The sequence below is a fragment of the Plodia interpunctella genome, chromosome 30 (genome assembly GCF_027563975.2).
Source record: "Plodia interpunctella isolate USDA-ARS_2022_Savannah chromosome 30, ilPloInte3.2, whole genome shotgun sequence".
Classification (NCBI taxonomy): Eukaryota; Metazoa; Arthropoda; class Insecta; order Lepidoptera; family Pyralidae; genus Plodia; species Plodia interpunctella.
Window position 1 is genome coordinate 677,230 of NC_071323.1, and position 27,016 is coordinate 704,245.

General features: G+C 38.8%; 2 protein-coding genes across 16 annotated transcripts in view; both read left to right on the forward strand.

Moving 5' to 3' along the window:
• The window catches only part of LOC128682614 (golgin subfamily A member 6-like protein 22), a 163,722-nt gene that overhangs the window by 118,692 nt on the left and 18,014 nt on the right, over positions 1 to 27,016 (forward strand). The gene's annotated exons all lie outside the window — the stretch shown is intronic.
• Positions 1 to 27,016, forward strand: part of LOC128682613 (gastrula zinc finger protein XlCGF57.1-like) — a 78,025-nt gene that overhangs the window by 29,040 nt on the left and 21,969 nt on the right. The window contains exons 5-6 of one of the 15 annotated variants that reach the window (XM_053767437.2): positions 7,838 to 9,335; positions 9,446 to 9,578. The exons of 4 other annotated variants lie outside the window; for them this stretch is intronic. In XM_053767437.2, the coding sequence (XP_053623412.1) occupies positions 7,838 to 9,327 (1,490 nt within the window). In that variant the 3' untranslated portion in view covers positions 9,328 to 9,335; positions 9,446 to 9,578. 10 more of the 15 variants (XM_053767443.2, XM_053767440.1, XM_053767444.1 and 7 more) reach the window with 10 other exon arrangements.

Consider the following 27,016-nt stretch of genomic DNA (forward strand, 5'->3'; position numbering starts at 1 on the left):
TATTTGTTCTAGAACGTTCGCTGATGTCACACGCGCGAGAAAACGCCCGCACTCTATTCCGTTACGCAACATTGTACCCGTTTAAATTGCCGGAAAACGCATTGGCTTGCTTGTACTGCGAAAAAAAGGCTGAAGTGCCAGCTGTTTTTCGACAACACATGAACGATAATCACGAAAACTTCTATATGGAAGTTCCATTTAGTCACACAGATGCGTATATAAAAGTCGATTGCACAGATTTGAAATGTAGAATATGTTTCGACATGTTTGACAACATTGAAGACGTGGCGAATCATCTTTTAAGAAGTCATAACAAATCAATAGATTTGAACTTCGATTTGGGAACGCAACCGTTCAAATTTCCAACGGAAAAATTGATCTGTGCTATGTGTCCGAGAAATTTTCTGACGTTCCGCGCGTTAAGTCGACACACGCAATCACACTTTTCCAAGTGCACGTGCGAAAACTGCGGTAAAACTTTCGCTACAAACAACGCGCTTCACTATCACGTGAGGACAAGTCATTTCAAAAGCAGAGAACAAATGATCTGTCGGAAATGTAAAACCGTTTTCGATTCTGTAGATGCGAAGAAGAAACACTATAATGAATCGGCTAAATGTTGGAAGTTTACTTGTGGCATATGCTCTTTGAGATTTATGACGGCGACCTTAAAGAATGTCCACATGAAGGACCATCATGGTGTGTGTAAAAAGTCTTCCGTTTGCGCTGAATGTAAAATGGAATTCGCCGATATGAGAAGATATAGGAAGCATTTTAAAATAAAGCATACAGATCAGTTCGTGTGCGCATGCGGCCGAAAGTTCGAGTCCAAGAATCATTTGGATAGACACAGGGTTACCCATACGAGATCCAAAACAAATTAGTTATCAACACAATCTAAAACTGCTATTCACTGATGCCTTATTGAGAAACCTGTAAGGAGCTTCCGGACAATGCTGTCGTAAAGATCAGTTTTATTTATTTATTCAGACATTAGATTAAGTAAATGAATAAATGAGAACTGATCTTGAAATTCTCTTTGTTCTAGAGCTAACGCCGATGTTCTACGCGAGGCAGAATGCTCAGATCATTGTGGAGTGTACGACAGCGTATCCCTTCAAACTGCCAGAAAGTTCCATGGTGTGCGTGCATTGCTGCGAGAATTATGATGACCCCGCGGTCTTCCGACAGCATATGAGTAGCCAACACCAACAGTTTAGCATCCGCGCGTCCTTCGCCCATATCCCCGAGGGTTATATTAAAGTAGATTGCAGCGACCTTAAATGTAGGGAGTGCCACGAAAAGTTTGAAGTCCTCGAAGACGCTGCCAACCATCTTGTGAATGCTCACAGCAAACCCATTGATTTCAGTTTCGATTTAGGGGTTCAGCCTTTTAGATTCGTGACCGATCAACTCGTGTGCGCTCTTTGTCCGGTGAAATTTTCGACGCTTCGCGCTCTGAGCCGTCACACGCAGTCGCACTTCCGAAAGTGTACGTGCGAGACTTGCGGTAAATCGTTTTTGACGTCGTCTTCACTGTTGCATCACGTGAGGTTCACGCACACGATCAGTTCGGAGCAAAGGATCTGTGAGAAGTGTAAAGTTGTCTTCGAATCTGTTCTGGCTAAACGCAAACATCTCGCAGAGTCGCCCAACTGTTGGAGATACTCTTGCAATATTTGCTTCCAACGTTTCAAGTCGGGGAATCTACGTAATGTCCATCAGAAGGAGGCGCATGGCATTCAGAAGAAGTCTTACGTGTGTCCGGAATGCAAAATGGTTTTTCCTGACATGAACAAATTCAGTGTTCATTTCAAGTCCAACCATCGCTCTGATGAGTTCCAATCTAATGCGAAACAGAGATTTTTTTAGGATCTTTTGACTGCACATGATTAGGGAGCTGATAGGGGATATCCAAGATGATCAAAACTCAAACGTTCTCAAAGTCCCTCTCGCGTCCTAGTCCCTCGCTCAGTACATACAATACAATAGGTATGTTACGTTGTAAATATATCAGTAACTAGATGTAGCCCGGGGCTTCGCTCCCGCGGGAATTTTGAGATAAAATATAGCCTATAGCAATCTTGGATAATGTACCTTTCCAATGATGAAAGAATTTTTGAAATCGGTCCAGTAGTTTCGCAGATTCCGCCTCAAACTCACAAACGCTTCCCTCTGTATTACATGTTGGTCATGTTTTGACTTAATATTAATCTATTTACAACGTAACAACCATGTATTGCACATAAAATATAGGTACTGTTACTAATCACCTTTAAATAATGCTTATAGTCTGTGACGAATAGGGCGACGCGAAATTAGTATAAAGTTGGAAGTTGGAAGCTTATAAACAGGGCTTACACTGGTGTCTGACTGGAGTCAGGGCAGATAACATATTATAGATGTTGAAACTGTAGTCACAAAGTGATTTATTTTTACACTTCATTCCTTGTATATTCAACCCAGATGAGATTAGGAATGAGTAGTGGTGGGTTGTTGGCGTTTTTCGACGAAACAACGAAACTAAACTGTTTTTGATCAACGAGCAACTAGTTACTAAACCGGTTGCCGTTGCCAACTGGTTTTATATAACGTTCCGTTGCGTTTTTGGCTCAACGCATTGCACGTAGGCAAAACAGTTGAAAACAATAATAAGTTAGAAAAAAAAAAGTTTTTTTTTCTTTCTACGTTCGGTCTCTCACGTCTCGCGCTCGCGGCTCGTGCCGCGCGCGACTACGTTGGAAGCAAACCAGTTGGGTATTCCAACTACATTTTCAGTTATGATTAAACCAATTGGATCGTTGACCATACAGCAACAGTTGAACAAAAAGGTTGGTTGAAATAACGTCCACGACTAGAAATGAGTGCTTCTAAATGAAACAAATGCTGATTGATTAATTATAGTTGAGTGGTATGACGAGATAGTGCAAATGATATAAGAAAAATGTGCAATACTAGCTGCGCCCGGGGGCTTCGCTCCCGTGGGAATTTCTGAGTACCCTATGAGTTCGGCCCAGTAGATTTTGCATGGAAGTGACAAACATACATACACACAAATATCAACGCATTTAGGATGCGAAGAAAGCGAAGCCCCGGGGCGCAGCTAGTGTAAATGCTGTATAATATACACTCTGTATACAGACGAACAGAACTGCTCCATCGAATGCACAAATATTCGTCTTATTTCGAATTATTCTTATTTGTCTTCGATTCGTATACAATATTTTAAGCGAATTAAAAATGTAAGAATACATGAAATGTTGTCTATATCGTGCTTCTAAAAACTAATGTTTTAATTAGTACTAGCTCTTAATCGCGGCTTCGTTCGCGTGGATGTATATTAAGATTGTCATGTAAGTGAATTATATGATTTTTTTAAATAAAACTTAAGTTTTGTTAAAATGCAACGCCTTTGTATCATTTTTCAACCAGCTTTCATGTGTTGTTGGATATTAGTTCTATATTTATACTTAATTAGATGTTGCCCGTGGCTTCGCTTCCGTGGGAATTTTGTGATAAAATATAGCCTTATAGCACAATCTTGGATAAGGTACCAGCTAGTGGTGAAAGAATTTTTGAAATCGGTTCTGTAGTTTCGAAGATTACCCGTCTCAAACATAAAAACTCACAAACGCTTACCTCTTTATAATAATAGTATAGATTAGACCGAGGAAATTGTAGACTTCGTGATAAATTTTGTTTCTTTGATACAAGAGAAACGCGTATCACTTATAGTATAAAACGAAAGTCGCTGCCCGCTGTCTATCCGTCTATCCCTAGATCTTAAAACTACGCATTGGATTTTGATGCAGGTTATTCAGATTTTATTTTAAGCCATCATTTCTCGCGCGGCCCGAACTGACGCGATCCTGTTTTTGTTCAATAGGCTAGTTGGCAAACTTTTGTTTTGATGACTATTCGAAGGCTCTTATATCATTAGAAACACCAGTGAAAAAAATACTGTGATAATGACAATGCTTTCGAAGATATGACAAAAATAAAATCACACATTTTTGGACTCGTCCAAACGCTCCGTACTAAATGACACGGACAAGTGACGTCACAACGTGCGAAAATGTTCGCGAAGAAAGATATGTTTGTTCGACAGTTACATTAAATATTACTTTTATGGTGATGGTTTCTTAACAAAAGTTGTTACAGAATTTTTGTTATTTGTGATGGTTAAATTTATTTTTATTATGTTTACATACTGTTCGTGATCGAACAAGGAGAAAAAAAAACTCTTGAGAATTTTACTGTTATATTCAAATGGGGGGAGGGCTATATGGGTAGCAACACGAGCGTGCCGTGACAGTGTAAAAGACAAGAATAGGAGGCCCATCGGGCGACGTCACAATATAATGCACGGACTATGCGGGATCCGGGGAGACTGCTTGGCTGCGATTGGGCGTTGTGGGCATCGCGCAATATTCTCGCCTCATCATTGGTTGTCGCGGCGTAGACACATACTTTTTGAAACGGACTTTACAACAATTTTAAATCTTCGTATTTAGATCCAGCTGCATTGTTACAGTCTATGAATTATCATAATGATCCTAAATATATCTATTTTATCTAGATTATACATATTTTTTACAATTCTGTCCTTTCTGTCAATTCTGACCAATTCTGACCTTGGCAACTATCCTATTGTTTTTATCACCTCCAGGATCGAAGGGTTAATAGATAGTGTAATTAATGAGCAAGGTTTAGGTGTGTAATTTATTGTGGTTTTACCTGAGCGAAGCCGGGAGCGGCCGCTAGGTAGATCGACAAGGAATGGGACAGAGCGCGAATATCTATTGTCGTCATACGCTACCTTATAACGACCATTCTGCCCCTTGTTGATGATAAGACGTGTTGATGTGTTTTATTTGGCTACGCTGGCTTGGTCTTGGAGCACCACACCACCACGGTGTAATGGTTAAGACAGCCAATGGATCGAAAGGTCCCACCTTCGAATCTTACTCGTGCCACATAAGTATACCAATCTGACTCATGTATTGGTAGTTTTCATCGATCATCACTTGCTTCCGGTGAAGGGGAAACATCGTGAGGAAACCTGCACGCTGTTGATTATTAACTTGTGTGTGAAATGGGGAAGGCGATGGCGAACCAGTCTATTAATAGTGCCAAGAAAGTTGTTGTGTTTCGTTCCATGTAATGACCACGGCCTCCAGCCATGAGGAAAAAGACTATGAAGAATAGAATATCTCTGTATGCTTATCTGATAATAACATGAAATTATAAAATTATCATTTTCTATATCGATGTCACTGTAGGCTTAACAAAGGCCAGCAGTCATACCGTCAGCTTTTACTGAACGATTCCAACGCAACTCGGTTCAAGTAATTCTTTTACTTTGACTTCTTGTGTAATGGATAAAGATGTGATACTGTATCTGTCGGCTCGGTATGATGATCTGCGAAGTCTTAACTATACGATTTGGCATCGAATAGAACTAGTCATTTAAACTAAACTAGTATTTCACGACACGACTTGCCTTCATTATTAATATCACTACAACCTTATCGGCTGCGCCCGCGATAAAAGTTGGACTATGTTACTCTTCAGTTCTCCAACTAATCCGTACCAGAGATCACCTCAATCCAATGCTCAGCTTTGACGTGATAGAAGGACAAACATACCTTCACAGTTATAACTCTTTACTACTGGACTCGAAAGGAAATTTTCAATTAATCTCAAAGTGATTCATGGAAGGCAATAAAAGTCAAAGATTTTTTTTCTTTTTCTAGACCCAGTCAAACACGCAATGGCGAAACGGAACGCCGAGGTCGTGTTGCAATATATGACAGTTCACCCGTTCAGAACACGAGGTGCCCTCATGGTGTGCGTATATTGTTGGGAGGAGTATGACGACCCGGCGCTTTATAGACATCACATGCACGAAAAACACGAAACGTTTACCCTCTCCACGGCCTTCGCTCATTGCGGATACAGAAAAGACTGTTTAAAAGTTGATTGCTCCGACATCAAGTGTCGAAATTGCCAACAAGAATTCGACAATCTCGATTCTGCCGCGAAGCATATAAACGAATATCACGATTCGCTGATAAAGCTCAAATATGGCATTGGCCTGCAGCCGTACAGGCTATTTAAAGACAACTTGATATGCTATCATTGTGACAAAAAAATGCCAACTTTGACCAAACTCTGTCGGCACACGGCCACCCACTTTCTGGAGTACACTTGCGACGTGTGCGGCAGAAACTATCTGACCAACGAAGCGTTGAAATACCACGTGAGATGCTCCCATTCGGGGAAACAGCAATGCAGGAGATGTTGGAGTGAGTTCGAGACATTGGAGGAGAAGAGACAGCATCTGAAAGAGTCGAAAAAGTGCTGGGCGTTCTGTTGCGTGCATTGCGGGGAGAGATTCAGCTCCTGGGAAAAGAAACGCCAGCATTTGACACAGGTTCATGAGGAACCGCAGCGTACGTACGTCTGTCCTGACTGCCCATCGGTATACAAGAACAGGAAGCAGTTTTACAACCATTTCAAACTGGCGCACACAGATGATAGTTTCGCGTGTTCGTCTTGCGGTCTGAAATTTACTTTTAAGCATGAACTAGAGAATCATAAGCTTGGACATACCGGGGAGAAGTTTTTCGTTTGCCCTGTCTGCTGCAAGTCATTCTCTAGGGACAAGAGTCTGAAACAACATATGTGGATACATAGCGATGTGAAACGATTCTCGTGTAATATTTGTAGTAAGCAATTTGCTCAAAAAGTTAGCTTAAAAGGACACATGAAGGCTCACCATCCAGAAGTCACGTTTGAGGTTTGATTGTCAAATGATTGTTGCATTTTGATTGTCATATGATTAAATAAAGAATACTTAATTATTAAATGAACTTTATTGCCCATAAAACATGTACACTAACAAAGAAACATTACTATCAAGATATCTAGATCTAGCAACCATAATCAGGACATCTAGCTCCTAGACCTAAACGTACATGTAAAGTTCTCTGTGAAACTTCAATATAAACTACTATACTTCAGTAAAGTCACATGTTCACGTCATGTCCAGAATTGCTGATGTTCGATCGAATCACTCACTTACTAATAAGTAATAGCCCCTAATCAGTGTAACGGCCGTTCTTATAGCGCGATGGTGAAAGTGACGCAACGTCATTCTGACATTGTCATATTTAGACAATTGATACAATTATTACAAATATCAATTAGTACTTACGGGTTTATCCGTTACATATATAAAGATACGATAGTATAAAACTTATGGTTTTATCCGAGAGAAGCCGGGCTGGGCCACTAGTTAGATATACCTAATAAAAATCTATATTTCAACACGAAATTCAGTCCTAGTCACCTACTAACAAAGCGTTAGTAGACTTATATACATATACGCGAAAACTGGGAATCTTGTTGAGGCCAAGATGAACTATCTAATGCTTCAGTTTTGAACCGTCCACACAACGTGACTTAGCACACAACGTGAAAATAAATATCCTCGTTACGTATAATGTTAATATAGATAACTAGATGTTGCCCGGTACTTCACACCTTTTTTGAGATAAAATATAGCCTGTAACAATCTTGGATAATGTACCATTCTAATGGTAAAAGAATCTCGGAAACTACCGAACCGATTTCGGTTCGGCAGTTTCGGAGATTACTCGCCTCAAACATACAAACTCACGAACGCTTATCTTCGGCCTACTACTCGACCAATGTACTCTTAGACCAAATAGAATTACCTACTATATTGGACTAAGTGCACCGCACTGAATAACCTACGAAACGAAACTGCAAGTTCACCAGAAACACTGACCATTTCCTTTTTTGTTTCTAGGGGCCAAGTTGGAAATCCACGGGCGTTGTGATGAGACAAAAAAGAAAATAGTCCTTGTTTACAGGACGCCACAGCGGCGTAATGCCGAACTAATTCTGAAGTTTTCCACCGCCTACCCATTTAAAACCAGATTTTACCAAATCCTCTGCGCTTATTGCCACGAAGATTTCGATACTTTGGTCCCGTTGCGTGCTCACATGTCGGAGCACCAAAACTCTGACTTCAAAAACGTATTCTACAGAATCAAAGACAATCTTATAAACGTTGATATAACTGATTTAAAATGTAAAATTTGCTCGGTAGAATTGCAAGATGTTGATACATTAATGGCGCATTTATCTCAAGATCATGGCAAGTCTGTTAAGTTCAACTCGCGTTTTGGAGTACTGCCTTTCAAGCAGGATTTTGATAATCGTTATGTTTGCGTATACTGTCAAAGGTATTTCACGGACTTCGTGTTATTCAAAAAACATATCAATACACACTTTATGAACTTCAGCTGTGATAAATGTGGCACTATGTTCGTATCAGAACACGCTTTGCGGGATCACCATAGGCAAGTGAAGTGTTTTCGCACAGCCTATAAAGCTAGGAACGGCAGAGATTTGAAGCCGCGAACGAACGCACAAATAATATTGCAATATTCAACGGCATGCCCTTTCAGGACTTGGATGAATAACTTTAATTGTATTTTCTGTAGAGTCCAGTCTAATGATCCGATCAGCTTGAGAAACCATATGGCTACAAGACACGCGAATTATGATGTCAACGCAGCGTTCTACAAGAAATTAGGGAAAGAGTTTTTGAAGATTGATATAACGGATCTTCAATGTAAGCTGTGCTTCATGGCTATTGATAATTTTGATACGTTGACGTATCACTTGAAGAATGATCATCAACAACCTATAAATTCTGACGCTCAGTTAGGCGTTTTACCGTTTAGATTGAACGACGGATCTGTTTGGAAATGTACGATGTGTCAAAACGAATTCAAAGATTTCGTGTCCCTTAAGAAACATACGTCGGAACACTTCCAGAATTACGTTTGTGACACGTGTGGCGAAGGATTCATTACTGAATCAGCTATGGTAGCACATACGAAAGTGCCACATGAAAATAAATACAGTTGTAGCAGATGTGTAGCAACATTTACGACGCTAGACGAAAGGAACATACATTTGAAGACACAGCATACTAATATGCCTTATATGTGTACATATTGCAAAGAGAAACCGAGATTTTCCAATTGGGAATTGCGCAAAAAACACTTGATCGAGGTGCACAATTACAAAACTGGCGCGGACAAATACGAATGTACAACGTGCCAAAAGACTTTTAAGACACGATCGGGGAAATACAATCATATGGCGAGGACGCACAGGGTCAAGAAAGATTCCGAATTAAACTATCTCTGTGCACATTGCCCGAAAGCGTTTACAACAAAACTGTTCCTGGACAAGCACACGGCGAAAAAACATTTTGACATGTGAAACGGAATGTACGATTATAGGCACTTGTAGCATGAGAACAATAGTTTAGAAATCTATTTGTTAAGCACGTAAACGATGTAATAGAATGTGATAATGATAAAGCTCTTTTCTTTTTTAGGGTCGAGAAAGGAACTTGACGGAATCGTTAAGAAAGAAAGAAAGTCGAAAAAGCGTCTATTCGAACGATCCGTAAACCAGAATCCGCAGCGGCAAAATGCTGTGTTAGTTCTAAAACATTCAACCGCTTACCCATTTAAGACGAGATTCAATAGAATCGTCTGCTCCTATTGCCATGACGAATTTGAGCCAATGTCAGCTTTGAGGGAACACTTGAAGACTGAGCATGGTAACGCGGATTTTAACAGCGCATTTTATAAGGTCGTTGACGACTTAAAGATTGATCTGACAGAATTCAAGTGCAAGCTTTGTTCCCAATACATGCCAACGGTAGACGTATTCATGTCGCATTTGTCCAGAGATCACGGTGTTCCTGTTAATTTTGAAGTGTCATTTGGAGTGTTACCGTACAGACAAGGTCCGAATGGTTTGTGGATGTGTTCAGAATGCGATAAAACGTTTTCGGAATTCTCACAAATCAACGGACATTTAAGGAGCCATGTCAAGATTTTCACATGCGACAAATGCAGTGCTACTTTTCTGTCCGAGCACGGCTTACGGCAGCACGAAAGGAACTTCAAATGCTACAAATTAACGTACAAACCTAGATTCGGGAAAGCATTACAACATCGTAGCAACACTGAAATTATACTTCAGTGTTCCACAGCGTGCCCCTTCAGAACGTGGGGTCAGAATTTCAATTGCGTATTTTGCCGCGTCCAGTCCAACGATCCCAACGGTCTAAGAACGCATATGGCCGCGAGACATGCAAACTTCGACGTCCAGAACGTATTCAACAGAAAACTTCGAAAAGAGTTCCTCAAAGTAGACATTACAGACTTACAGTGTAAGCTATGTTTTATGCGTATCGATAGTTTAGACGATTTGATAGCGCATCTTAAAAATGATCACAAACAACCTATCAATGATGAAGTCCAACCTGGGGTGTTGCCTTTCAAACTAAATGACGGATCGTGCTGGAAGTGTGCCATATGCAACATCCAATTCACCGATTTCATATCCTTAAAAAAGCACACATCAGAACATTATCAAAATTACGTTTGCGACACGTGCGGTGAAGGATTCATTACCGAATCAGCATTGATCGCGCACACGAAGATACCCCACGATAATAAGTATACCTGCAGCAGATGCGTCGCAACTTTCACGACTTTGGAAGAGCGGAATATACATATCAAAACCCAGCACACGACATTACCCTACATGTGCGTTTACTGTAAAGAGAAGCCGAGGTTCGCGACTTGGGAGCTGAGGAAACGGCATCTCATGGAGATTCACAATTACAAGCCCGGGGCGGAAATGTACGAGTGTACAACGTGCCATATGACATTTAAAACACGGTCTCAGAAGTACCACCACAATGTGAAAGCGCATCGAACGAAAAAAGAGTCTGAATACAGCTTCCCTTGTGGCAATTGTTCTAGAGTTTTCGCTACAAAATTATCACTCGATAAGCACATAACGAAAAAGCATTTTCACGTTTGATATTTCTCTTCACACTAAGTGGTCACACCTGTTTAAAAAGTCATCATCAACTCAAATTTAAGAGCTGTGGACTTCCTTCCATTGTTGTCATTCAATAGCTAATTGCCATCCCAGTTTTTCCTTTATTTACCTGATGTAGCTGAGTTGAAGTGGGACGATTAATTTTCCGGCTTTCTTGTTATGAAAGTCTAAATGAAATCTTGATTTTTATGTCTTCATTATGTGCCTATTCATAACTGAATTTTGGTCGTTCATCATCATCATCAACAGCTAATTTAACGTTCCCACTGCTGGGGCGCTGGCCTTCCTTAAATTACCGTTGGCACATTAAATTTAGTCTTATCTAAATAATTGTTAAAACTGTCTCCTGTCAACTCGATGTTGAGCGATGTCTTGACAACTCTTCGCCTTCTGGCAGTCATAGGAACGATTGATCTTTATAATTTATGTAGGAGATTGTAGTGGGGATTCCTCAATATGTCAGCAGTAGCGTGACTTTTGGAATTTAATAAAATATGTATGTATGTACCTATTGGTATAGTTTGTACAGTATTAGTATCGTAAACATTTGATGAACCACAGACAGTATTTGGTTTGGAATAAAGTAGAGTACGCCGAATAACTGAGCAGTAACTGAGCAAACCAGTGTTGGCACAAAATATATAGGTGTCATACCTAAGTTTATTTTCCACATTTTTACTCATCACAGCGACATCTAAGTAAAAGCGGGCAACACTTATTTGTCCATGGAATTGTATACAGTAATTTGTGGCGTAGATCTATTTTCAATTATAAACTTTATTAAATGTGTTTCGTGGAAGCTGGCTGCAAATTCAATAAAGCGGGACAGAGATGTCCCGAGCGTGACAGTGAATTCTGGAGTCAAAAATCCCGCCAAAAACGGGACGTCTGGCAAACCCGTCAGTGGTCCTTGTAAACATATTTCCTATGCTGATCAAAATGTGGAGGATATTTGTTCGCGATAATACGCTTGGCGTTTGGACCCGGCCCCATTGTTCCGTCATCCTCAGTTGCATTTACGTCCGTCGACGCATATTGTATATAGTATCAAAATCTAGTAGTATCTATGTAAAATAACGCAGCTATTTAAAACTTATAAAAGAAGCACGATGGAGCAATGAGATTGTTGATGATGAGCAATGATGAGCAAGCCTACGTTGTCACGTGACGTTGACACGTTGCTGACTTTTTATGCATTTATGTTCTAGATTGTATATATATATATATATATATATATCGATTTACAGTAATGTATATAACTATATTTATAACCTGAAAAAATATTAATTTAAATCGCAATTTGTAATTATCAATACTATTGTTAATTACATGCATTAGTGATTCATACAAAGCATATTATTTTTATTACCTATCCCAATTCCTGTTGGTACTAAACATATAATGCAAATGTTTGTGAAAATCTACTGAGCTGAAGGAAAGGTAGAATTATCTGTGGCTGGTGGTGGCTGCATGTTCAACGCTGCAGACAAAGCGGACTATACGCAACGGCGATATAAGCCGCACAGATGGTTCGCAACACTACGAACAGATGTCGCTATGGTTCACTCACAATGTAAACCGACAAATCTAGAACGCATAGTTAAAGCGTTTAAGATTGGATGCATATACCTACTTATATACAACCCCAGACATGACAGCGTCTGAGTCGCGTGGTACCCCATACGTCACATCGGGCTACCCCAAAAGATTTCCTCTACCTTTGTGTCAAATCTCATCAAAATCGGCCCAGTACTTTTTGAGTTTATTCATTACAAACAAAAATACAAAACTTTTCTCTTTATAATATTATAACGGATTTATTAGCTTCGCTAAGCAGAAAGTTCTTCCCTGAAATATATTTTTATCCAGAAACTTCTGTCCTTCGAAGCCCTACTATTTGCAAATAACATAAGCGCCAACTTGATATAAGTCTAGCAAAAAAACTACCGTTACTTTTTGGTTACATAATTTTAATTTTACAATAAGTATTCGCTCTAAAACGTAATATAATAATTCGATGCTGGTCTGGTAGCGAATTAACAGAACGTGAAAAATGGTTCTGCTCGGGCACAGATTGTAAATGTCAATCAAGGGTCTCATAGGGATTCTTCACATAAGCCTTGGATTTGGTGTAACCAGACACTATGAATCTCAATTCCACAAACATCCAAACCTTTTATCTACCTACTAGATGTTGCCGGAGCTTCACTCTCGTGGGAATTGAGATAAAATATATAGCCTATAGCAATCTTGGATAATGTACCTTTCTAATGGTGAAATAATTTTTGAAATCGGTTCGGTACTTTCGGAGATTACCCACCTCAAAAATACAAACTCACAAACGCTACCTCTTTATAATAATAGTATAGATATGTACGAGTATGTAATCTCTCTACGTCACCTATTAGTTGACTGGTATAAAGGCTTTGAGTCCGCATTTTACGCGTTTTTGAAATAAAATACATAGATTATTTTTGACGATCAGCTCTGTTTACCCCGTAAGGAACAAAAACATAATTCTGTATCTATATTCGTAACTAATTACAATTCATTATAGCGCTTGCAAATTTCTCTCCGTAACCATTACAGACATTACCAAACCTCTCCATATTGACTTTGGAACGGAACAAAACAAGAATCTGACCCGAAATTTTCTATTTTTAGGACCTGAAGGACAATTCAATGAGAGTAATGTAAACATTGAACAAGCGAACCTTATACAGGAGACTCCGACGCGCAGGTATCAAAGGAGCGCCCGCGCAGAAGCTCGTAGTGTCATAAAGAAAAATACAAATTCTATCCTTGAATGTTGGTCGTTCACGCCTTTCCGATGGAAAAAAAACAAATTCACATGCTCCTACTGTGACGCTTCCTACACTGACTGCAATATGCTCAGAAATCACGTCGCTATCTGCTCCAACGAACACACAATCAAAGATATATATAGCAAATTTAAAGAGATGCCTCTTATAAATGTCGACGTCACTCAAGCAAACTGCAGATATTGCCGCGCGGTCTTCACCGATATTACCTCAATGAGGCACCATGTTATCCAACATGGTTTCTTCTTCAACATCGAACAGCCCGATGGGGTGTTACCTTTCAATTTGGACAAAGAATCCTGGAAATGCATCGTTTGCAATGACAAATTCAATAACTTCCTAAAACTTTACGAACACATGAATTGTCATTATCAACATTACATTTGTGCCACTTGCGGCAAAGGTTATATGACCGCTCCGAGACTGCGCAAACATTCAGAAGTGCATATCACTGGAAAGTTCCCCTGTAATAAATGCGGGAAAGTTTTCACTATTCGTGTAGCTAGAGATTATCACAAAGCGCACGCGCACGCGAAAGGTCCGCGCTACGGTTGCCCCCATTGCACCATGCGATTTGAAGCTTATTACGATAGGATGAAGCATTTAAAAGAGGCTCATAGAGAAAAGGAAGTGTTGTATGAATGCACGCATTGTGATATGAGTTTTAAGACCAGTGGAAAACGTGCAATGCATGTTCGTTCCGTGCATTTTCCTCCTCGGCGAGACTTCCCCTGTCCGTACTGCGAATGGCAGTTCAAGACGAAATACGAGTTGAAAAATCACGTAATAAGACATACTGGAGAGAGGAAATTTAAATGTGAAGTATGTGGGAAGGGATTCTCGAGAAACAAGGCGCTGTCGTGCCATCAGAAGACCCATGAAGATTTTAACTATAGCTGTAAATGGTGCGAGACTGTGTTTAAACAGAAAACACAGTTGTTGGCACACGTTAGTGTTCATCATCAAATCGAGCCAACAGATGCTATCAAATTATAGTACTGATTACCGATACATATATAGATAGGTGATACGCACACATACAAATAAATGAACCGTGATGTAATGTATAATTCGCAAAATGTTTTGAAATATACGTATCTTATGAAAATTTTACATATTTTTTACGAATTCTAATTACCTGTTTGATCCCCTATTTGCATTACTTAAACACAATACTTAAGCTTACCACGACGTCTTTGAATAGGCCTATAATAGGAATTGTTCTAGTCCATAGTCAAAGTACAATGTTCTAGCCATATCTTTACAATCGTCCACGTGATATCATCTGGCGTTAGTTTGTATTGCTCAATTCAATTGTAATTGTAATTTTAAAATTTTTACAGCCACTTGTGAGTGTAATTTTTTAACTTCATCGACGAAAAACACTATATCATTCTTAAAATACTAATCCTGTACTTTACTTGTATCAGCTGAAAGTTCATCAAGTATTTTCTTTTTAGGTTCCGCTATTGCGGATGCGAAGGATAATATTGGCCCAGTTAAACGTGGTAGGAAATTGAAGGAAGTAGTCAGTGCTCGACAAATGCGTAGAAGGAGACGAGCAAACAACGAGCTACCAGAGGAATCAGACAAACGTATAGCCAAAACTATGATGAGGAGAAACGCTATGACCATTCTAGAAGGTTCCTACGCGTGGGCCTTTCGCTGGTTCCACGGCACTTTCTACTGCTCGTACTGCGACCAGAGATTCCCAGATATAGACCCTTTGAGACATCACGTCAAACATCACCTGAAACAGCTCCCCACTAAAATGATCTTCAGCAAATTACGCGAAAATAATATGCTCAAAATCGATATCACTGATTTAGTCTGTAGGATATGCCATTGCGATATTGATAATATTGATCATTTAAAAGATCATTTAGTGTCATGTCATGGTAAAATGTTTTACACCGGTTACAGTGATGGCGTCGTACCTTTCAAACTGGATAACAATGGCTTCCAATGTCAAAAATGTTATATGAAATTCGACAGATTCCCGAAACTAAATGAACACATCAACAGCCATTACCAGAACTACGTTTGCCCTGAATGCGGGAAAGTTTTCATGTCGAAATCTAGATACAGGAGGCATGTACAATCTCATGAAACTGGCGCTTTCGCTTGCGGAGAATGTTCGGAAATATTCCAGACCAGGGCGGCCCGATTTGGCCATAGAATGAAGGTCCACAATAAAGGCATACGATACTCCTGTCCCCGTTGTCCAGAAACGTTTACGCATTACCATTCTCGATTAAAACATTTGTTTGATAAACATGGACAACGAATGTTGGAGTATCATTGCCCAGCTTGCTCCAAAACATTTGATAGTGCATCGAAAAGAGCTCAACATTATAAGTTGGCTCACACTAATATAGATAAGAAATTCGAATGTCAACAATGCGATGAACATTTCGTCTCCAATTCGAAGTTGCAAAAACACGCGGAATCACACTTCGGGAATTAAACGGAATTAAATTAGAAAAGTATGTATTATAAAGTGTTTAAGTTCAATATTCGAGCCAACAAAGTAAATGTTTGCCCAAATGAAACATAAATATGTATAGGAGAAACTATTGAGACTATGAATTACTAGCTGTTGCCCGCGGCATAAATGTATAATATTAATGTGGAAACAATGGCGTAGAAAGGGTGAATATTATAACCTGCTTGCTCAGGTAAAACCATAATAAATTATACAACGAAACCTTCCTGAGAAATCACCATATCTATTAAAAAACTATATGTACTTACATTCTCCTTTTGATTTTACATATTCGTTGAACATGTATAAAAACTTAATGAACCATTCGACTACAAACAAGACAATTCACGCGGCAACAAAAGCTGCACAGTTTTATAAGTCTATTGTCAAATATGTTCAACAGCAGCGACGGCACGAGCCATTTAAGTTTACCAACTTAAAGGCAATAGAGTTTCATCGAAATTTTCTTTTGTTTTTAGGGCTCATCGACTACAAAGTAAAATGGAAACCGAAGCGCCAGTTTACAGATGAGAAAGTCAATGCCTCCATCATTATAGAGAGCTCCAACGCCTGTCCGTTCAGGTGGTCTCGGGGCAAGTTCACTTGCGCCTTCTGCCCTCTGGATTTTGGAGATTTCAAAGACGTCCGCCTCCATGTATTAGATCATCCAAATAAAATCGAGGCTATGCGTTTCGCACGCAATTTCGATAACATTAAAATAGACATATCTAATCTAAGATGCGAGCTCTGTCTTACAAATGTAGATAATCTGGACGCGCTTAAAGATCATTTAATAAATGTACATAAGAAACATTTTAATGCACAACACGGGTTAGGTGTTACGCCATTTTTGTTAGACGGAAAATACTATCCTTGCACCCATTGTGATGAAACGTTCGAAGTATTCAGTAAATTAAACACTCACATAAACGAGCATTATCCGAACAATATATGCTTTCAGTGCGGCAAAGCGTTTTCTGCGGTATCAAGGCTCAAAGCGCATTTGGTCATACACGAAACTCCCAACGAGGAGCAGTATAAGTGTACCAAATGCGATCAAAGCTTTCCTACTAAAGCTTCGAAGAACAGCCACATGGCGATCAGCCACGGTCCAGAATATCGATACCGATGTCCGTATTGCAAGGACTCCTTCAAAAGTTATCCAGACAGACTCAAACACCTCAAAGAATCTCACGGCAAAAAAATTGAATACGCGTGCCACTTATGTCCAGCTGTTTTTTCGCTACACAACCAAAGAACCAAGCATATAAAATACGTACACATAAGACATAAGGAGTTTTGTTGTGATATTTGCCCGGATAAATTTGTCACGAAAGCGCAGTTGCAACACCATATGGTAAAGCATGTAGGGGAAAGGAAATTTCAATGTGAAGTGTGCAAAAAGGCGTATGCTAGGCGTAAGACTCTGAGGGAACATATGCGAATACATAATAACGATAAGAGATTCGTCTGTCAGTATTGCAATAACGCGTACGTGCAAAAGTGCAGTTTGCAAAGTCATATAAGAACGCATCATCCGAACGAGGAGCCGTTGAAGAAAATCAAATTGGGGTTTTATTAAAAAGTCATCGACAAAAGCCACATTGAATTGGGTACTAGTAGGAGCGATGTGATATGCTCGACCGCCACAAAGGGAAGATCTTCCCGCCAGACGACATGTGTTGCCTGGTGGGGAACCTGCGACACGTTACATCGTCATTATATCGTCTAAATAAGCGGTGAATGAAGGGGGCTCAGCCTTCGAACTCGCAGAGTATGCCAAGACTGACGAAACGAAAAGAGTTGCAAATTATAAGCAATGAAGAGGCGAAATAGTTCACGCAACTTAGCAAAGGTCGATTATTGCCATGATCTGTTCAATAATGTGTAAAGCCCGCGTTTCGGAAAGCATATTAAGCTGTTGGTTCTAGAGGAATTCGCAGTCCCACTAATTCGCAATCGTCATGCTAAGTAGGTCACGGTACATCCTTATTCGTCCATGATAAAGACAATAAAATGGCCGATGATAACCAAAAATAATCGGTGTTAAAATCTTAATTTCGTTTTTTATTTAGTAAGGCATTTTGGATTATGAAATGAACTTACTAGCGTTTTATTTTGCCGATGATTTTATGGTAGCAATAGGCTTAATATCATGTATAAGACAGGCTCACGGCTTATCGGATGTTTTTTTTTTATTTTTAGGAAGAAAACCTCAAGATATACATGTATTGGTGAATGCGGAGTCAGTTCTAGATAACAGTACACTTGGATTACAAGAACTGCGCAATCTAGGATCTGAGAAGCGTGAAATATTCAAGAATAATATATCTACTATCATCGAGTCGTGCACAGCATACCCGTTCAAATACAGAAAGGGTACATATTTGTGTTTCTTCTGCAAAAGCACTTTTAGAGAACCGGAGAAACTTCGAGAACACAATTTGAGATTGCATTATGATAACAAAACATTAAAGCCGAGAAAATATGAGCCGTTGAAGATAGATTTAGCTGGAACCGTATGCAAAATCTGTGGATCAGAAATTGGCAATTACGAATATCTAAAGACCCATTTGGCTATTGAACATGGCAAGGTTATAGATGAGACTCACGGTGTTACAGTACTACCATATCAGTTAAATAAAGACGAACACGTTTGTCAAATTTGCGGGAAGACTTATGAAATGTTTTTGAGCTTACACAAACACATGAATGATCATTACGACCATTTTATATGCGAAACGTGCGGGAAAAGTTTCGCGACGTCTCAACGTATGATGAACCACTCCAGAACACACGAAAGGGGTGATTTCCCTTGCAAAAGATGTGACGAATCCTTCCTGTCGCTCGCTTCGTTGTATGCTCATGTGGCTAAAGTGCACAGGTCAAATAAACGGTACAAATGTCCGATTTGCGACGAGAAATTCGTGTCATACAAGCACAGGTTGAAGCATCTGAGCTCCGTGCACGGAGAGAAGACCGCCATCTTCCCTTGCCCGTCTTGTCCGAGGGTTTTTGACTTGTGCAGTCGACGTACGGAACACATACGCTTCCAACACCTCCAGGAACGTAACCACGTGTGTACTATTTGCGGCATGAAGTTCTTCACGAATTACGAATTGCAGGAGCACTCGATAAAACATGGCGGCGAGAGAATTTATCAATGTGACGTTTGTAAGAAGTCGTATGCTAGGTTGAAGACTTTGAGGGAACATATGCGAATACATAATAACGATAGACGATTTGTCTGTTCAGTGTGTGGGCAGGCGTTTATACAGAATTGTAGCTTGAAGCAGCATTTGAGAGTTCACCATCCGACACACATGAAATTAGATGTATTTTAAGATATGATTCAGAACAGAACACAGTCGCAATAATCAATTTAACTAGTTGTCCGCCATGAACTTAGACCTCAAATTCAAATCATTTATTCAGAAATTAGACCTTCACAGGCACTTTTTCTCGTCAATCTTTATTTTTATAGTTATTTCTCACAAGCTACAAACCAATGCCAGTAGCATTTCGGAACAACCACTGCTGAGAAGAAATGCCGAAAGAAACTCATTTGAACAGTGTTGGTCCCTATCATGCCAGATCGGCTTACCATTATTGTTTCTTACGATGTTTTTTTTTCTTTCTAATAATATATAAAAAACCTCGCGAACACACTATTTTTATTTTTACATTTTTTCAATTGTGAATATTATAAAAACTACTTACCGATTTTGTTGCCCCACTAACTTCTACTATTGACAGAATAGAATTGAAATCATTTATTCCAAAGAATATGGTGATATAAATAGATGACAACAATCAAAAGTACAACATATTCTGCCACGGTCGGCGTAGGAACGTCAAGTATTAAAATTACATTACATTATACATATTGAAACTTTTAAATGTTATACATATTTATCAACTATTTAATAATCATACACGAAAGTCCCGTGTAAATATTTCGATTATAATTGACTCTGGAACAATTCCTTAATTTCATAAAAACATTTATTTAAGAGCCAGTCAAATAATTTACTTTTGAATTTAATAAATTTTTGTGTCTCTATCTCTCTACTGGAAGCGCATTATACAATTTAATCGCCATGCAGCAAACATCCTAAATACCTTTTAAATTTCATCAAAATCAGACCAACGGTTCGAAAGTTATCGCGTTACAAACATACATGCACACAAAAAATGTATTTTTGCCCCTAGTTGATATGTAAACTTCACTCGTTCGGACAAATGCGCATGCACTATTACCAAATACACTTTTATGACACAACAAAACATTATTCCTCTGATTTCCCTTCAGTGACATCTGTCTTCTTGACGTTTAATGGTGCGCATGCGCGCCCTTGTCTCGTGCTGCTGCAGCCGCCGTGGTGGCGCTAGTCTCGCAATGTTGCCAGCGCGCAATTACATAATAGTACATGCATACCAAGCCCGCCAAGAGTTTCGTAACTCTGCCACATCACTCTGCTAGCCCATCGCTTGTTGGAAGAATCATCACTTTATAGCATTTTCCTTTGACTGACTTTTACAATCTCCGTGATAAAGGTAGCATCTGGTACACTCTGTTATTTCTCACACCCAGACCTTAGGATTGTAACGTGTAATGGTAGATGTAAGATATGTATATAGTAATGATATAGGTAATGAGATGTATATATTTTACACTGACAACCAATGTGACAAGAAGAAGGACTACCACAAAACATACAAACAAACACGTAGCAAGCTACTAGCGTCCATAAAAGCTAATTTTTGAAAAGAAAAGAAAAAATTTTGAAAAGAAAAGAAAAAACAAGATTTTATAACTTCAGCATATTTGTGTATCAAAAAGGTCTCCTCCCAGCGTAATGTTCCGGTGAGAACCACAACGCTGATCTTCCGTGGACACTATAAAATTACCAGTACAATAAAAACGGTTACAAATTGCCATTTTGAGATGAGTTTACACAGTTAGTTTTCATTAAAGGAACAAAGCGAACTGGGTGACTACGAAATACAAAATACGTACACATATCTCTTTCTAACGCGATGCGCACACGATATGAGTAAAAGAGACAGCATGTGGAAGTTAGTAACGTGCCACGTGTTTGTGTATTTCGTGGTAGGTCACCTGATCAAACAGGATTTGATCGAAGATCTTTAATCAAGGATTCGCGAGATAATACTTTGCTAATATTTAAATACATCAAAATCTATCTATCTCTATTAATTTAGACCATACATTTTAAGATAGGTATATCTAGTTTATTTTATCGAAGCGGTGGTGGTGGTGTAATGGCTAAGACGCCCGCCTGTGGATCTAGTTCGTATCCTACTCGTGCCACATGAGTTTGTATACCAATCTGACTCTAGTAGTTTTCATCGACCACCACTTGCTTCCGGTGAAGGGAAACATCGTGAGGAAACCTGCACACTGGTGGACAGTTTAAGTTCACTAGTGTGTATGCGACTACCTGCCACTAGATGGCGGTAAGTAGTCGTAAAAATCATGTCATTTGAATAAAATCTGGCACCAATGTTAGCAACAACACACTCAATATGATGATGAGTTTATATGAGTGTCCATTCCTTTGTCATTTATATTATTCATTACTTTGTATTCTGTATATGTTTGTGATCTAATTTATGGGCTATAAAGTGAAAATAATAAACATTCATAATAGAAACACTGTTTTATTGTTAACGAATTGCGTCCGCAGCTCTCTTTAAGCATTTGGTTTCTTCTGCAGCCGTAGGGCGTCTGAGATCAGGCACCGCTTTCCACCTATTTCTTTTAGACCTCACACGGTCGTCAACATCCTCAGTAACCGTCGCGCATATCTTGACAATATAAAGCTTTTTGTGTTTGCCGAAAATCTCGAAATCGCACTAGATATTTTTAAAAGTCATCCAAAATCCACTCCCAGTAGATTAACTCCCGTAGTTCCATACTAATTAACTAGTATTAAAATAAAGTTAAAAATCACACACATATAGAAATGAAATACATTTATTTGTAACACAAGTAAACGAAACATTTACATAGTGATAAACAGAACATATTCGATAGCCCAAGCATGTGTCAACCTACTTCTATGTGATAATAAGTAAATCTTACAAGAATTCGATCGACACCTAAAATATAAACTATTTTCTCAGGCGCAAGAGCGATTACAAAGACAAAAGAGACGAAGACACAGATTATGTTATTAAAAGAAAAATGGCGCGAAAAAGTGAATAAAGTGAATAAAGTGAAAAAAGTAAAATACTCCAATTTGTACCCTTTCAAATGATCAAAAAGCTGTTACATGTGTTTTTATTGTAATAACGTAGACGCTGATATAGAATTATTCCGACAGCATGTTAACGACAACCATAGTAATTTAGATATTAATGATATAAGAAAGGCTTCGTTATAGGTTACAAAGTTACGATCTAATTAAAGTAGACGCTTTTAATGTTAATTGTAAACTATGTCACAGAGAAATTGTTCATTTTGACGATTTAAAAGCACATCTCTTGAATGAACACGAAAAACCTATTGATATCGACAACCATTTAAACTGTCGAAAGACGCGTTCGATTGCGTTAAATGTTCAGTCACGTTCACAGAATATAAATCATTGAACGAACACTTAAATGAATATTACATAAACTTTATATGCGATGAGTTTGGCAGGGGATTTGTGTCAGCGACTCGATTAAAAAATCATAACGCTTCACATAACGTTAAATCTTATCCTTACAATTCCTGTAATAAACTCTTTACAAGCCTTGAAACGAAACAGATGTTCACATTGCAATGAAACCTTTCGCAGTTTTTATCAAAAATACGGTGCATGGTCTGGAAATCAAGGAGTTGCGATTTGTGTCCGAAAGTGTTCGTTGTTAGTGGGAATTTAATCACACACAAAAAGACGATACGTTCCAACGATAAAAGATTTACATGTGGACTCTGCGAAATGAATTTCTATCAACGTTTTCAACTGAATCGACACGTGATCTCGCACGGGGGCGAGAGGATATTTCAATGTCAATTATGCAAAAAATGTTACGAGAAACTAGATCTAGAACTTAAAGAGCACTTGAGAATCCACAATAATGATAGGAGATACGTTTGCTCGTTCTGTGGACAGGCTTTTGTACAGAATTGCAGTCTCAAACAGCATTTGAACAAGCACCATTCAGCACAGTTGAAGGAAGAAGTTACGTGATAATGTTCCATACAATATGCAGCGGAATGTGAGTTGAATTACATCGCCTAAAGTTATGGATAGATTGCTCTCTCTCTCATCTCCGCATGTTCACGATTACGTATGGCTGTGACGCCAATAAAATGATAAAAACCTTAAAAAATAACTTGAAGATTTAGCTCTCATTTTACCTAGTTACCCACCTGACGCCTGCCAACCCCAATTGGAAATGATTTTGTTGCCTAGCTGCTTAGGCTAAGTGTCCTTTAGTCGTCTCGTAAAATATTTATGAATATGGAGTGGTCCTGTTTAGGGTAGAACTGCACGTCGAAGATGGATCATTTTATTCTTTAGAACACAGTGTTTTAACGCGACTATTGCATTCAGCAACACAGGAAACCTCAGAAACAATATCCATGTAGCAATATTAAAACATAAAATTATAATAATTACACTTTCGTCATCAACGTCCAATTTTGTCGATGTTAATTTACACGACGACCTCTGTAGCGCAGTGGCAAAGTGCTTACCTCTGAATCGAGAGGTCCCGGGTTCGATCCCCGGTCGGGTCATAATGGAAAATGATCTTTTTCTGGCTGGCTCAGGTCTTGGATGTTATAAAATATAGTATCGTTGAGTTAGTATCCCGTAAGACAAGTCTCGAACTTATTTTGAGGCTAGCTCGATCTGTGTGATTTGTCCAAATATATTTATTTATTTATATTTCAAAAGATATATTGATGGTTGCCGGACGCGGCATCAGGGTACCACAAAACACGTAGCAAGTCATTGCGTCCACACGTTCTCTCTTTGTTTACACGATACGGGAAAAAGAGACGGCATGTGTACGTTAGTGACGTGCTACGTGTATGTTTCGTGGCGACAGTGATTTGTGGGAATAGGAAGGGGAGGTCTTTGACCAGCAATGGGACACATTAATGGGCTATTATAAAAAGTCTTTATTTTCTGTACCCAAAGTTAAATAGGGCTCAGCTTTAATATAATAAAAGCGAAAGTTTGTGAGTTGTCTGTTACTTCTTCACGCTTAAACGGCTGGGCCAATTTTAATGAAATTTAGTATCGATATAACTAATAGCTTGGATTGCCACATAGGGTACGTTTTATCCCGAAAGTCCACGACTCCAGTAGGATATCGTAAAAAAAAAGCCTGATTCAATGACGCTTTGTAATATAGATGGCGCTACTGTGCTTAAAAACGCCGCATAAAAATGCAGGTACGTAGTAAACAAATGAAAAACTAAAATTATAGTCTAGTAAAGACATATTTTTATTTAAAACGCTACAGACACTACGTGTGTCTTATATTATTATACAAAAATTAAGACAATATACTTACAAGCTAAATATCCTAAAATACACAGATATTACAACGACAGCTGTGCTGCAGCAATTCAAATAGGCCACAACTCAGTGATGTTGCCCAAAGAGCAAACAACATTGGTTTTAGTGAAGTCAAATTGTAAACGAACTTGTTTCTCTTTTTAGGTGAAGGCAAAAGCGGTTTCAAAGGCAATCGAGACGAAGAACCAGACGATAATATATTAAAGAGACAAATTGGACGTAACAGTGCTCTAGTTCTTCTACAGTATTCCAATTTATACCCTTTCAAATGGTCACGAAGTCATTTCATATGTTTCTACTGCAATACACAGAATGCTGACGTCGAACAGTTCAGAAACCACATTAAAGATAACCATAATAATTTAGATTTGTGTCAAATAAAAAAGGCTTCGCGTAAACTTCACAGTTTTGCGCCGATTAAAGTTGACGCTTCAGACATAAGTTGCAAACTGTGCCACGATATAATTGATAATATAGACGATTTAAAAGCACATCTGTCGAATAAACACGAGAAACCAATTGAGATGGACAACGATGGGATATTACCATTCAAACTGTCGAAGGATTCATTCGGTTGTGTTAATTGTTCCGCCACGTACTCAGAATACAAGACTCTGAACGAACATCTGAATGTTCACTACAGAAATTTCATATGCGAAGAGTGTGGTAATGGATTCGCATCAGCGTCCCGTTTGAAATATCACACAGCGTCACATGGTATTAAAACGTACCCTTGCAATTCTTGCGATAAACTCTTCACGAGCACCGCAGCAAGACGCCATCATGTATCCGGTGTGCACATGAAGGAAAAATTGAACAGATGCCCCCACTGCCTCGAGGCGTTTCACACGTTTTACCAAAAACAACGACATATAAGCACAGTCCATGGTCTAAAAATCAAGGAGTTCAAATGCGATTTGTGTCCGAAAGTGTTCATTGTTAGTGGCAATCTGTTGACACACAAAAAGGTGGTACACTTCAACCATAAGAGGTTCACGTGTGAAGTGTGCGATTCGAAATTTTATTTTCGGTCTGAGCTGAAAAAACACATGAATACACACGGCGCGGAGAAGAATTTTGCATGCGATGTGTGCAAAAAGTGTTATGCCACGGCGAAAACTCTTAAGGAGCATATAAAAATCCATAATAATGACTTTAGATTCATTTGTGCAGTCTGTGGACAGGCATTTGTAACGAATTACAGTCTCAAACAACATCAAAAACATCACTCAACAGAAGTGAAAGAAGTTTCTTAATGCAAAAAAATCAATAATACATTTTACACATAAACCAAACCTTCCTCAGAAATCACACTACCTATTTAAAATACTCTCATCAAAATCTGTTGCGTAGTTTTAAAGATTCTCGAGGTTTTATCGTGGGTTGGATAGGAAATAGGCACTAGGCAGTAGGTAGTAAAGTAAGTTTATTATAAAACTTAAGGTAAGACCTAGAACAATTAAATATAAATTAAAAATCTAAAATAGAGGTTAGGTGATACATTATATATATTCACAATAAATGGAGCACTTACCCTTATTGGGTCTGTTCTTATCATTTTATTTAATGTTTATAAATTTATCACGGCCGCCCTCTTGCCTCGCTAGCCTGATCGTAATGTTTACGCGTCAAAGTGTTCGAGCGGATTTAGAATTTTAAAATTTATGACAGTAGATCCAAATGTGCCAGCGCAGGCGAAATAACATCGAAAATGATTCCAAACAAAGCGTAGCTGCGTTACAAGATATAAGCAGAAGAAAATAGAGACAGACAGCGGGAAGCGACTTTGTCATACTATGTATGTAAAATATTATTATTTATTTTTTCAATATAATACATGCATTTTTAGCAAAATATGTGATTTCTCATTCTGCACCCTGGATAACAGTTTATTTGATAGTTAAATTAAAAAAATCCGACTTTCAATATTAATACAACTCTTGAGCGGCTGAACCGATTTTGACCAAACATAATATCTAAGAACCGCCGCATAAAAAAATGTTATCAAATAAAAAAAACCGCATCCAAATCGATTCACCCGTTGTTGAGCTACGGTGCCACGTACACAGACAGACATACACAGTTAGCGGTCAGACTTGTAACATTTGCGACTTACAAAGCGCAAGTGAAGAAGAAACAACCCAATAAACTTCCTAACAGCCTTTTCCAAGGGCACCAATTAATGTGAGTTC